This window comes from Pelodiscus sinensis, chromosome 4 (genome assembly GCF_049634645.1).
Source record: "Pelodiscus sinensis isolate JC-2024 chromosome 4, ASM4963464v1, whole genome shotgun sequence".
NCBI classification, from domain to species: Eukaryota; Metazoa; Chordata; order Testudines; family Trionychidae; genus Pelodiscus; species Pelodiscus sinensis.
The window spans coordinates 67882244-67895102 of NC_134714.1; the positions used below are offsets into that span (position 1 = coordinate 67882244).

General features: G+C 46.0%; 2 protein-coding genes across 6 annotated transcripts in view; one reads left to right on the forward strand and one right to left on the reverse strand.

Moving 5' to 3' along the window:
* Window positions 1–12859, reverse strand: part of RBM25 (RNA binding motif protein 25) — an 87279-nt gene that overhangs the window by 46918 nt on the left and 27502 nt on the right. The window lies entirely within an intron of this gene.
* The window catches only part of ZFYVE1 (zinc finger FYVE-type containing 1), a 41760-nt gene continuing 39369 nt past the window's right edge, over window positions 10469–12859 (forward strand). Inside the window, exons 1-2 of one of the 5 annotated variants that reach the window (XM_025187489.2) lie at window positions 10469–10814; window positions 11784–12688. In XM_025187489.2, coding sequence (XP_025043274.1) covers window positions 12194–12688 — 495 coding nt within the window. In that variant the 5' untranslated portion in view covers window positions 10469–10814; window positions 11784–12193. Of the gene's footprint in view, window positions 10815–10880; window positions 11026–11783; window positions 12689–12859 lie in introns of those variants that run through there. The other 4 variants (XM_075927275.1, XM_025187491.2, XM_075927276.1 and 1 more) reach the window with 4 other exon arrangements.

The following is a 12859-nucleotide window of genomic DNA, read 5'->3' on the forward strand; positions in this document are numbered from 1 at the left end:
TGTAGACGCTCTTTTCCGGCTTTTCTAAAAGCCGGAAAAAAGCGGCGGACATTTTTATTTAAATGCCGCGGGGGATATTTAAATCCCCCGCGGATTTCCCTATTACGGCTTCTGAAATTAACATGCCCCTTCCGGAAAAGGGGCCAATGTAGACGTAGCCCCAGATTCAGCCGCTGCTGAAACTGACCAGTGGCTGACTACAGGAAGCCCGAGGCAGAGTTGCTCTGCCCCGGGCTTCCTGGAATCAGCTGCTGATCAGTTTCAACAGGCTGAATCTGGACGCCAGTTCTTACATACAGATTCAACTTAAGAACCCCAGGCATCCCCAAGTCAGCTGCTGCTGAAACTGATCAGCGGCTGATTCCAGGAAGCCCGGGGCAGAGCAACTCTGCCTTGGGCTTCCTGTAGTCAGTGCTGGTCAGTTTCAGCAGCGGCTGACTTGGGGACGCCTGGGGCAGAGCAGCTGGGGTGCTGCTGGGTTGCTCCAGTAGCGCCGCTCCTCGGCGCTACTGGACCAACCCAGCAGTACCGAAGCTGCTCTGCTCTGCTGCTGAAACTGACCAGCAGTGGCTGAATCAGGACGCCTGGGGCAGAGCAGCTGGGGTGCTGCTGGGTTGGTCCAGTAGCGCCTAGAGTGGCGCTACGGGACCAACCGGCAGCGCCCCAGCTGCTGTACCACAGGCGTCCGGAGCAAAGCCGCGGAGCACGGGGGCAACGGGACAGCCCAGACGCGCCGTGGCTGTCCTGGTGCCCGTGTGCTCCGCGGCTTTGCTCCCCGTCTCCCTGGTCTGCTGGTCTCCAGCAGACCAGGGAGACAGGGAGCAAAGCCTCGGAGGACGCCGGCCGCGGGACAGCCGCGGCGCGTCTGGGCTGTCCGCTGCCCGCGTGCTCCGCGGCTTTGCTCCCCGCGGACGTGGAGCAAAGCCGCGGAGCACGCTGGCAGCGGACAGCCCAGACGCGACGCGGCTGTCCCGCTGCCGGCATCCTCAGAGGCTTTGCTCCCCGTCTCCCTGGTCTGCTGGTTTCCAGCAGACCAGGAAGACGCGGAGCAAATCCCATTCGTAACTGCGGATCCGACATAAGTCGGATCTGCGTAACTCGGGGACTGCCTGTATTGGCTATTCACCCTTTCTTTGTAAGTCAGAAATGCCACTTTCCAGATGCCAATCACATATTCAGTTTATCCCTGTCCATTTCATGTTTACTAGTTGTAGGCCTCAGAATACTTTGCCCAACCCAGCCTAGTACATTACTTAGTTATCAGAGAAAAGAGAGTTAGCTTTCCTGCAGAATGTATTGATTTTCTAATTCCATTTTTGAAGTTGATTGTTATAAGTAATATCTGTTGTATAGTGAAGACAGTTATACAGAGTGCAAAATTAAAGTTGTTTCTGCAATATGCAAAGTAACATTCTCCAAATTTAAAGTCAACACTAGAACTCATATGCTTAGCCCAAAATCCTTGAGTTAAAGGAAAGTCTTTGTTACAGTGGTGAAGTATAAATGAACCCTTATGTTTTTTCTAAGCTGCAGCCTGCGAATCTATCAAAAGATAGATTGTGCTCTCTCACACATATTTTAAACTATTATTTACAACCATCATTAACTATTTACGCCTATTTTCTTCAAATATAGCCTATGCATTGATTTTCAAGGAAGGGGACAGAAGGAATTGTCGCAAAGTTCAGCCTGACGAATTTCTTTCCAATACTTCCCTGAGTGAAAAGGGTCTTGGGAAGACAATGGGGGTTCTACAGATACAGGCTGTGTCTAGACTGCATCCCTTTTTTGTAAAAGGGATGCAAATTAGACATATCGCAATTGCAAATGAAGCGGGGATTTAAATCTCCCCCACTTCATTATCATAAAAATGGCTGCTGCTTTTTTCCGGCTCGGAGCTTTGCCGGAAAAAAGCGCCAGTCTAGACGCGGATCTTTCGGAAAATAAAGCCTTTTCCGAAAGATCCCTTCTCCCTCATTTTAAGATAAGGGATCATTTTAAGAGGGATAAGGGATCTTTCGGAAAAGGCTTTATTTTCCGAAAGATCCGCGTCTAGACTGGCGCTTTTTTCCGGCAAAGCTCCAAGCCGTAAAAAAGCGGCAGCCATTTTTATGATAATGAAGCGGGGGAGATTTAAATCCCCGCTTCATCTGTAATTGCGATATGTCTAATTGCATCCCTTTTACGAAAAAGGGATGCAGTCTAGACACAGCCACAGAGCCTGGGAAATCCAGAAAGAGAAGAATCTTCCTAATTTTAATTTAACCTCATTCCTATTCAACCTTAGCTGAACAGCTCTCTCACATCCAGTGGTATTCCTCTTCTTTTCCTCCACAACAATGCTTTTCTATCTACATTTAATGTAATTTAATTTAATTAAGGGATTTAGATGCCTCCATTTCCCAATTTGTAAAATGGGTGAAATAATCCTTGTACATTTATAATACCTTCCTCAACACGTGCATATATCACTGAACATTCATAACTAAACCTTACACTTAAAACATAGAGAAATATTATCATCTTTTTACAAAATAAAACCATTTAAGTAGAAAGAGAAATGGGGTGTCCTAGATTATGAAGGAGGTAAGTGCAGAGGTAGAAATGTGCTCCAGCCATTTCACACTCTCCTTGCTGTTCATGCTGGCAAGCCTTGCAGAATTCCTCTTTCACTGTAAGTTTCAGCAAAATGCAGGACAATGTAGCACTTTAAAGACTAACAAGATGGTTTATTAGATGATGAGCTTTCGTGGGCCAGACCCACTTCCTCAGATCAAATAGTGGAAGAAAATAGTCACAACCATATATACCAAAGGATACAATTAAAAAAATGAACACATATGAAAAGGACAAATCACATTTCGGAACAGGATGGGGATGCGGGGGGGCGGGGGGAGGAAGGAAGGTAAGTGTCTGTGAATTGATGATATTAGAGGTGGGGAGAGTGGGATGTTTGTGAGTTAATGGTATTAGAGGTGATAATTGGGAAAGCTATCTTGGTAATGGGTAAGATAGTTTGAGTGTTTGTTCATTCCTTGTTGGAGAGTGTCAAATTTTAACATGAATGACAGTTCAGAGGATTCCCTTTCAAGTGCAGATGTAAAAGGTCTTTGTAGCAGAATGCAGGTGGTTAAGTCATTGAGAGAGTGTCCTTTCTGGTTAAAATGGCAAGAAACTGTTTTTTCTTTGTGATCTTGTCTGATATCTGTTTTGTGGGCATTAATCCTTTGGCGAAGTGTCTGAGATGTTTGTCCAATGTACATAGCAGATGGACACTTTCGGCACATGATAGCATAGATTATATTTCTGGATGCGCAGGAATATGTGTTCTTGATCTTATAACTCACTTGGTTAGGTCCAATAATGGTATCAGCAGAATGAATATGTGGACAAAGCTGGCAACGGGGTTTGTTGCAAGGGAAGTTTGTTGCAAGTTGTAAGTTTCACTCAGTCTAAATTTTGCATTACTGTATATCTTACGATATAAGCAATAAGTAAAATATTATTTAACATTGGTTTATCTGCCAGGGCCATCCTTATCCATATGCAGAATATGCAGTTGTTTGGGTACCAGAAAATTTGGGGCACCACAGGATCTTAATGTTCACCCACTGGTCTCTTCCTAACCCTGTTCTGTGGCTCTGCTTCTTCTGGAGAGAATCTAGTTTACTTAAAAGTGAAAAAGCCTGTCAGCTCTGTTAACAGAACATTTAATCTGAGAAAAAGCCATTAAAGTGGTAATGAAGCCTTTTAACAGGCATTTGCCAGCCCCAAGAATATACTGGCAGTTTTTTTGTGTTAGTCAACAGGACCTTAGTTTAAAATTAGTTTTAAAGGCATTTCATTAGTGTGTTGATGAAGATTATAAAACCACATCTCTAAAAAAATCACAAACACACACACACACGTACCTGGCTGCCATCTGGCATAGGCATACCTGTTTAATAGTATTGCATAGAGCCTCATAAATCCGAAGGACAGCCCTATTATCTGCACTGCTTTTTGTAATTACTTCTTTTCAGTCTTCTAAGAGACTATTAAAACAACAGAAATTAATATTTAAAACACGTTTTTAACTATGATATTTGAAAATGGTTTTTCATAGCTACACATACTTTTCAAGAAGTTCGGCAATTTACAAAAATCAGTATTCTGACCGGAACTAGCTTAATCAGGACAGGTAGAAGTTTGATAATCCAATATGGAGGATTTTTATATTTGGAGACCCTACTCCTTCAAGAATATTTGGATTATGAAAAAAAAAACTGGAATATGGCCAGAAGCATGAATGAAAAGCCACATAAAAAGAGCAGGAAAAAGGGAAATAAGGTTTGTTTGGTTTTTTAAAAAAGTATTTCTCTATGGAAGCCCATCCGCCCGAGGCCCTACCCTTTCTGGAGCAGCCTGCAACCACTTCAAAAATTATCGCCACCCTTGGTCTAGCAACTTAGTTGTATAGTGACTTCACTCCTGTTTTTCTTCATTATCTTACATGTTAGTGTGTTCTTTCTTTTTTTGATCTTTATATACGTAGAATTGTGCATTTTAGTGAGCACACCACTTTCTGCTTCATGCTTTACCCATGCTTCACATGATTGAATTTGCAGGTGATTGTCTTATGGATTTGAGTTGAGTGGATCTTGAGTTGGATAAATTTGTGTTGGCTTCCCTCAGTGTCGAGGAATTTAACTGAATTTTTAGAATATAGCAAAAGAAAAAGACTAAGTAAAGTTTAGCTGTAAGTGAAAGCATTCTTGTGTTGTCCAATCTGTGCCAACCATCTATCAGTTGGACATCTATGTCTCCTTTGATTTATTTCATTACACTACCTTGCAGAGAGTAAAGTTACCAAGAGCTTTGTGCTGCAAGAACCCTGAGGCTATGTCTAAACTACAAAGAAAAGTTGAAAAAAGATACGCAAATTCCGCTTTTCTTCCGAAAGAGGCTTTTCCAACATTTGGCCTGTCTACACAGGGCTAAATGTCAGAAAAAACCCTTCTTTCAGAACATCCCTTCTTCCTCATAAAACGAGGTTTACGGGGATGCTGAAAAAACATGTTTGCTTTTCCAAAAACATTTTTGGAAAAGCAGATGCGTTCCTTGGACACAGCAGAGTTTTTCTGAGATATCAGAGGTATCCCAGAAAAGCTCTGTAGTCTAGACATACCCTGAGTAACAGTCCTTAGTCTTCCTCTTGTTTCTAATATATTTGTAGAATATTTATTACCTTTATGTCTCAAGCTAGTTTAATCTAGTTTTGTGCCTTGGTCATTCTAATTTTCCCCATCACACTTGTGTGGGTTTTTTTAATATATATTCTTCCTTTGTAATTTGTCCTGGTTTCCATTTTTTGTTACACTCTTTGGGTATGTCTAGACTACATGCCTCTGCCGACGGAGGCATGTAAAATAGGCTACCTGACATAGTCAGTGAAGCAGGGATTTAAATATCCCCAGCTTCATTAAAATAAAAACGGCTGCCGCACTGACGGCTCAGTTGATCGTCGGCACAGCGCACGAGTCAAGATGCGGAACAGTCGACAAGGGACACCTTTGTCGACCGTTCCCTTATGCCTCATGAAACGAAGTTTACAGGAGCGGTCGACAAAGGCTTCCCTTGTCGACCAATCCACGTCTTGACTCGCGCGCTGTGCCAACGATCAGCTGAGCCGGCACAGTGCGGTGGCCATTTTTATTTTAATGAAACCGGGGATATTTAAATCCCCACTTCAGTGACTATGTCAGGTAGCCTATTTTACATGCCTCTGTCGGCAGAGGCATGTAATCTAGACATATCCTTTTTGAGTTTCAGATAACTGGAGCTATCCTGGTTAAGCCAAGGAGATCTCTTGTCAAATGTCCTATCTTTAGAGCCTGTGCAATACAGATTTATACCCATGGATATCAAGATATAAATTGGTATCCATTAAAATAATGAACTCTACCATTTAATGATTTCACCCAAGATCTCTTCCACTTTCAAATTCTCCACCAGTTCCTCCTGATTTGTCAAAATCAAATCTAGAACACCCTCTCCAGCTTCTACAGGTAAGGGCCAAATTATTTGCAAATGCTCAAGATACTGAGATGGTGGTGGAAAACGAGCCATTCATTTCTTTCCTTCGCTGTCCTGGAAATAGGGTTGCCAGATGGTTTAACCAAAAATACTAAACATCCTCTCTCCCCCCGCAAAAAAAAAAAAAACAGGAAAAAATTCTGTCAAGGAAAAAAAAAGGGGTGGGGTTTTAAGCACAGGGAAACCGGAACCAGTGGAGCCAGTGGCGGGTGGGGGCCATTGAGGAGGGCGCAGGAGTGACTTCGTGAGCTGCACTTTTGGGGGCCAACAGCCACGGGTTGGCCTCAGCTGGTGTTGAGGGAGGCATCACGTGGCCACCTCCCAGGTCTCTGCTGGTCATGTGGGCCAGAGCAGCATGCGCTCCGCTCCCACCCCAGCCCAGCACTCCCTTAGTGTGGCACCCAGCAAGTGCCCCCTCCTGCCTCCCTTCACTACAACTCTGCTGCACTCCTCACTTCCCCACCCCCACTCAGATGCAGCAGGGAAAAATTGTCCCCACCAGGCTTTTGTCCGAGGGAAACACAAAATACTGGATATTTCACATATCCAGTATTTCTTGGTTTTTTTACTGGACGGAGCCTGCAAATACCAGACTGTCCAAGGGAATACCAGACACCTGGCAACCCTGCCTGGAAATGGAAATAAGGCTGGGCAAGCTGCCAGTATTCTCCATCTCTGGACCTGCCATCAGAGATAGTGTGGGAGCTGAACTAGTGCCATTTTATCCACTCCAATTTTGCTGCTAGAGAGGGAAAGCAAGACTTTTTGTATGTTACTGAGTCATCAGTGAAGGTCCTGAAGGTAAATACAGTGCCCACCTCTGATGGCAGCAGTGAGAATCACCCAGATCTTAGGGGCTAGTGAAAAGCCCAGCAACACACAGACTTCTGAGTGAAACTCCCATGTGAAAACTGAGGTAACCCAACCTGGGAAAAGGAGGGGGGCTCTTTCAGTGATTGGTTACAAGAATCATAGAATACTAGAACTGGAAGGGATCATCAAGTCCAGTTCCATGCCCTCACAGCAGGACCAAGCACCATCTAGATCATCCCTGATAGATGTCTATCCAACCTGCTCTTAACACCTTTTTAGATTCTTGAAAATTACTATCATGTCCCCTCTCACTCTTTTATTTTCTAAACTAAATAAACTCAATTCTTCCAGTCTTCACTCATAGGTATGGTGACCATATTTTCTGAATCAAAATTGGGATGTTAGCCACACCCCCGGCCTCATCAGTCACACCCCCAATCCCTTAGGCCCTGCCAACCTGTCACATCAAGTATTACTTCTGGGGTCAAGATGGACACGTGACCAGAAGTAAAAGGTGTTGTGTGACCCCCCCAAAAAAACTCCTTCCATTGTCCATTACTAATAGGGATGGGTTTGGGCCCCATAGGACTCCCCCGCCATGAAACTATTCTGCAATTGCATTAATCCAACTTGCATTGCATTAACTTGGAGGAAGAGGTCCAGGGTGCCTCTGTTTCAGTAGTTCTCAAACTTTTTGGCTTGTGACCCACCTGGCTCAATGTAAACCTTTCCACAGACCACCAGTTGCAAATGGAAACTCAGGGTTAATTACATAATTAAGCCCGAGCCTCTTTGCTAGTGTTGCAGCTAGGGAGAATGGTTTAATTTAAATTATTACATAGATTAAGTGTTGTAACTTTCTTGTGTAAGTTTATCAAACTTCATTTTAAATAAAGTAAAACATTAATTATGTCCAACTCAAAAGGTTAGCATGTTTTCTTTATTTATGGCATGGGTGGGGAACCTTTTTTGGGTTGGGGGCCACTGACCCACAGAAAAATCAGTTGGGGACTACACAAGTGAGAAGCAAAAAAATTCCTCCAAAAACCCCAACCCTCACTAACCTGGCTCCCAACTGAGACATCTCTTTCCTCTGGTGCTCCAGCCCCACAGGGCAAATGGAAGGGACAGAGAAGACTGCAGTTCAATGTAAGGATGTTAAACTGCAGTTATCAGGCTAATCACATAGCCAATACAATTTGTATCAATTACACGATTCGTTGATAAGTGCTGCTTTGCATAGCTGCAGTGGGGGTAGCTTCCAGGACTGGCCTTACCATGAGGTGAACTGAGGTGGCCGCCTCAGGTGCCAGACTGTGGGTGGGTGCCACTAGAACCCAGAGTGTAGAAAATTGTGTCTGCTGCTGGTGCATATTTCTGCTCTAGAGAAGAACAGGAAGAAAGCAGAATTGAGACCTTTCAAAGTTTTGGCCCAACCATGAGGAAATGGGGGCATCATTTGAGCTCCCTGCCTCAGGTGCCAAAATGTTGTGGGCTGGCCTGGTAGCTTCGGGAGCAGTCTGGAGCTGGGACTCAGCAGTCCTGGCTCATGCTGGCTCCAGAAGTCACCCGTGCTGCAGCTCTGCATTTTAAATGTAATAAGAGCCACTGGACTCTTGATACATTTAAAATGCAGAGGCGCAGTGACCAGCAAAAGCTGGGACTGCTCAGTCCCAGCTCGTGCTGAGTCCAGCAGCCCCTGTTCACAGCAGACATCCCAGACCACTATGAATAGGAGCTGCTTGGCGGCGGCAGCCTGTCTGCGAGGGGCCAAGCTCCCTGTTAGGACACCCGCAGACAGGGACTGCTGCCTGAGCAGCCTCTGCCCACAGTGAGCCTTGACTCACCACGGGCAGAGGCTGCTTTGCAGCAGCTTCCCCTATCCTAGCCCACTGCCTCTGATGGTGTCTGGCCAGGAGGGGCTTGAGGCAGGGTGTCTGGCCAGGAGGAAGCATGGAGGATCAAGGGAGGGTACAGAATCTGACGGACGTGGGTATGTATGTGTGCAGCAGGAACATGGGAGGATATCAGAGCAAGCTGTGGGTGTGGGGTCTTGGCAGGGGGAGTGAGGGGGATTTGGTTGTAGGGTACGGGCATGAGGAGGGATGCTCATCTAGCTTCAGACCCCCTTGCAGTGGAGAAAGCCTCCAGACATCACGCTGTCATTTCCCCAATGGGATAGGAAAGGGGAGGGTACTCAGCCCCCCCTCCCCCCTCACACCCCTCCAAGCAGCAGGGATCCCAGTGCAGCCACAAGGCTGCAGCACCAGGTCGGGGGGGTGTGTGTGTGTGTGTGTGTGTGTGTGTGTGTGTGTGTGTGTGTGTAGAATGTTCAACCGTGTGTGTGTGTGTGTGTGTGTGTGTGTGTGTGTGTGTAGAATGTTCAACCTTCCCCGCCAGACTCGGCTCGCTGATGGGTGAGGAAGGGCAGGGGGAGAGAGAGTGGCAATGCATGGGGGCACCAAGGCTGAACGTCCCCACCCGGGTTCCGTGCGGCCTTTGCTGGGGCTCAGGTGGCAATTCAAAAGTGCCAAGGTCCTGGAACAGCTGCTCAGTGCCATTTGCCTTGGACCCAGCTACCTTACCCCTCTCTCGCCCCCCGGGTCAGCAGCGGCTGCTGTAACAAGAACTAGCTGCCACTTGCACACATGAAGGAGACTGCACGGGCAGCGCAGGGGCCCCATGTGACAGAGACAGTCCTGTGGGGGAGGTAGGGAGCTGTGCGGTGTGAGGTGGTGGGGTAGTGCGTGGCGGAGTGGCCAGAAACCACGTGCCCCCACCTGCAAAGTTCCAATGGCGCCGCCTATGTGCTCTGTGGGAGGAAAGGGTGGGAAGAAGGGAGGATACTTTTGCTGCTGTGCTGCGCCACACAAGACACAATGCAGTGTACGGACTTGGGTCACTTCTTCCCACAAGCTGGCGGGGCTTTCCGGGACATTTCACTACGTGATGGAGATAGGGTTGCCAGATGGTTTCAACAGAAATACCGGACACAGTGGACATTCCATCACAATCTACATTACATCTTATTTAGAAAATACTGGAAATTTATATTTTCTCAATTTGTTTCCCAAACAGGCAGCTCAAATAATGGACTGTCTGGTTCAAAACCAGACACCTGGCAACCCTAGATGGAGACACTGGGACAGAGTATTTAAAATCGGACAGTCCCAAAAAATTCAGGACATATGGTCAGCGTGAACTCATATCATAGGTCATGTCTTCTAGACTTGTAATCATTTTTGTGGCTCTTCTTTGGACCTTCCGCAGTTTCTCCACATCTTTCTTGACATGTGGCCCTAGACCTGGACACAATACTCCACCTGAGGCCTAACGGAAGGGGGGTTGCTATTAGTGTGAGAACGGGGTGAAGGCGAAACAGCCACGGTCCCTGACATAAAGCACAGCTTCGGCACAACCTCTCCCCTCCCCAAGTCACCACCCCGGCCACGTTCTGCGGGCGGCGCGGAGCCGGCCTTGGGAACTACAACTCCCGGCCGCCCACGCGCGCCGGCAGCGTCTCCTTTGGCGGCGCTCACGCTGGGACCTGCAGTCCGCCCGCGGCTCCCCAGGCACGCGGGCGCGGGCCGCCAGCACTACAAGTCCCGGCGTGCCTGGGCGCCTCCGCTCCTTCCTGCGCGCTCACCTTCCTGCCTTCGCGGCGAGAAAATCAGCCTGAAGTTCCTGCGATCAGCTGATCTCCACTGACAACAAGGGGAGACGGAGGCGAGGAGCAAGGGACTCGCACAGGCACCCCGCCTGGCGGGGCTGACACAGCCATCCCGGGCCCCCTACCTCTACGTGGTGGGAAAGAAGGAGCGGAGCAGACTCCCCCCCCCCCGGTTGCTGAAAGGAGGAGGAAGAGGCGGCTGGAACTTGACCCCCCTTAGTCACCAAGTACTGGCTGGAGGAAGAGGAGGAGTAAGGTGCCTGCTGTTTTGTAAACAATAGAGTGGGTCGTGAAGTCCCTTATTTTGGGGGGGGGTGGCTTCTTTGTTCCAAGTCACAGTATATCCCATCCCCCTCGCAAACCCGTCTGCCGGATGATAGTGTTGTGTATGGTGTAACAGAAGGAAATAGTGCTGTTTTTAAAAGCTAGTGTATCAAATGACAAAATGTGGTTTAGTCGGGTGTAAGGTAGGTGATTGATGAAAGCATAAAGCAAGCAATCAGCCGATACTTCTGTTATTTAATAAATGTAAAATCGTTTAAAGAAAATATGAAGTGGCTACTGAAAACGTTTGTTTTTAGCTCCAGGCAGAGTCTGTATATGGAGTAATCAGAACACAAGTGTAAACAGTGTATGACTGCAGTCTAACATTCCTTGTCAGCTATCTCCTGCCTTATTATATTGCTAATAAATTATTGCTTTAAACAAGCGTTTAAAATGTTAAAGAAAAAATAAGGTAAGCGAAGAATCAAGCCACAAATGTCGTCAGCTTCTATTTTTAAAAAGTTTTTTTGAAAGACCTGTTAAATGACAGATTAGCTGACTTAGTCATGGGAAGCATTCTGTGTGGGGTGGCAACTGTAAATAAATGTGTTCTGACAAAGAGTAGTTGATCGGCAATGTGTTTTGTAGCAGTTATTTGTTTTGGTGGTAAAATTTTGGAAATACTGTGTGTGTGAGGGACACAAACATTAGCATGGTTACAATAACACAGATTTTGTATCCAGCATTGCAGGGATGAGCGTACAAGTTTAATTTTTTGTCTGGGAAAGCAGATCAGGAAAGTCCCTGGAGTTTTGCAAACTCTGAGGGAGGAGCTTAACTTTGGAGTGAGAAATGTCTAGGGATACAATGCTCTGCACTGTGCATTTCTAATGTTATCTCATTTTTTTTCTTGTCATATGTTACTAATTAAAACAAATCTTTTTTTTTCTCTCTCTCTCAGTTCTAGGGGTTCCAGGGAAACATTTGAACCTGTCTATTGAAATACTCCAGTCTTATTTCTCTACACTGCTGAAATTACAGCTTCAAATTAAGTGGAAAACTCTGTAGGTCAGCAGTTGAAACAACGAACCTGTATACTGTTGTTTTAGAGACAGAAAGTTTCATCTGGACTTTAAGCTTTTTTTGGGGGGGAGGGGTAAGTGCGGAGAGAGGGAATCATTGTTCAGGCTGGTACAAATCTTTTCAGCATTTGCTACATTGTTTATAAAGTTAAGAATCCTCTGTATTTTTTTTCAGTTTTTTGTCCTTGTGGACACAAATTTTACAACTGGAAGCTCTTGAAAATCTGTGTACATTTCCATTAAAAAAAAATTCAGATACATACGACTTAAAAAAAAAAAAAAGCTGAAAATGAGTGCTCATGCTCCATTGGTGGAGAAGGGACTGAACACAGCACTCATGTGTCAGGAAAGCTATGTTTGTAGTGGGACTGATGAAGCAGTCTTTGAATGCGATGAGTGTGGAAGCCTGCAATGCCAGCGCTGTGAAGAGGAGTTGCACAGACAGGAAAGGCTGCGAAACCATGAACGGACCCGAATAAGACCTGGCCATGTCCCTTACTGCGACAACTGCAAGGGTGCCAATGGGAATATAATGCACAGTAATACCACAGGATCCAGGCAGAGGGCAGCAATGAGGTGCCAGATGTGCAAAACAAACCTGTGCATGGAGTGTCAGAAGAGGACACACACTGGGGGAAACAAAAGGAAACACACAATTACCATGTACCATGGTAGCAAACCCCAAGAGGAAGAGGAAGAAGGGATGGATGAAGAGACCAAGAGGAAGAAGATGACAGAGAAGGTTGCAAGTTTCCTTCTGGTGGATGAAACAGAAGAGATACAGGTAAGAACTATAGTGGCTTCTGAACAGATAAGGCATCTTTGTCCTTGTCTACATTACCAAGTTTAGTTGCCAAAAGTTATGTTGACACCCAAAAATCAACAAAACAAAAATCGCTAGAGGGTATTCACGCTTACTTGCTCTGCTGACAGATCATGTCTACAGGAGTCACCA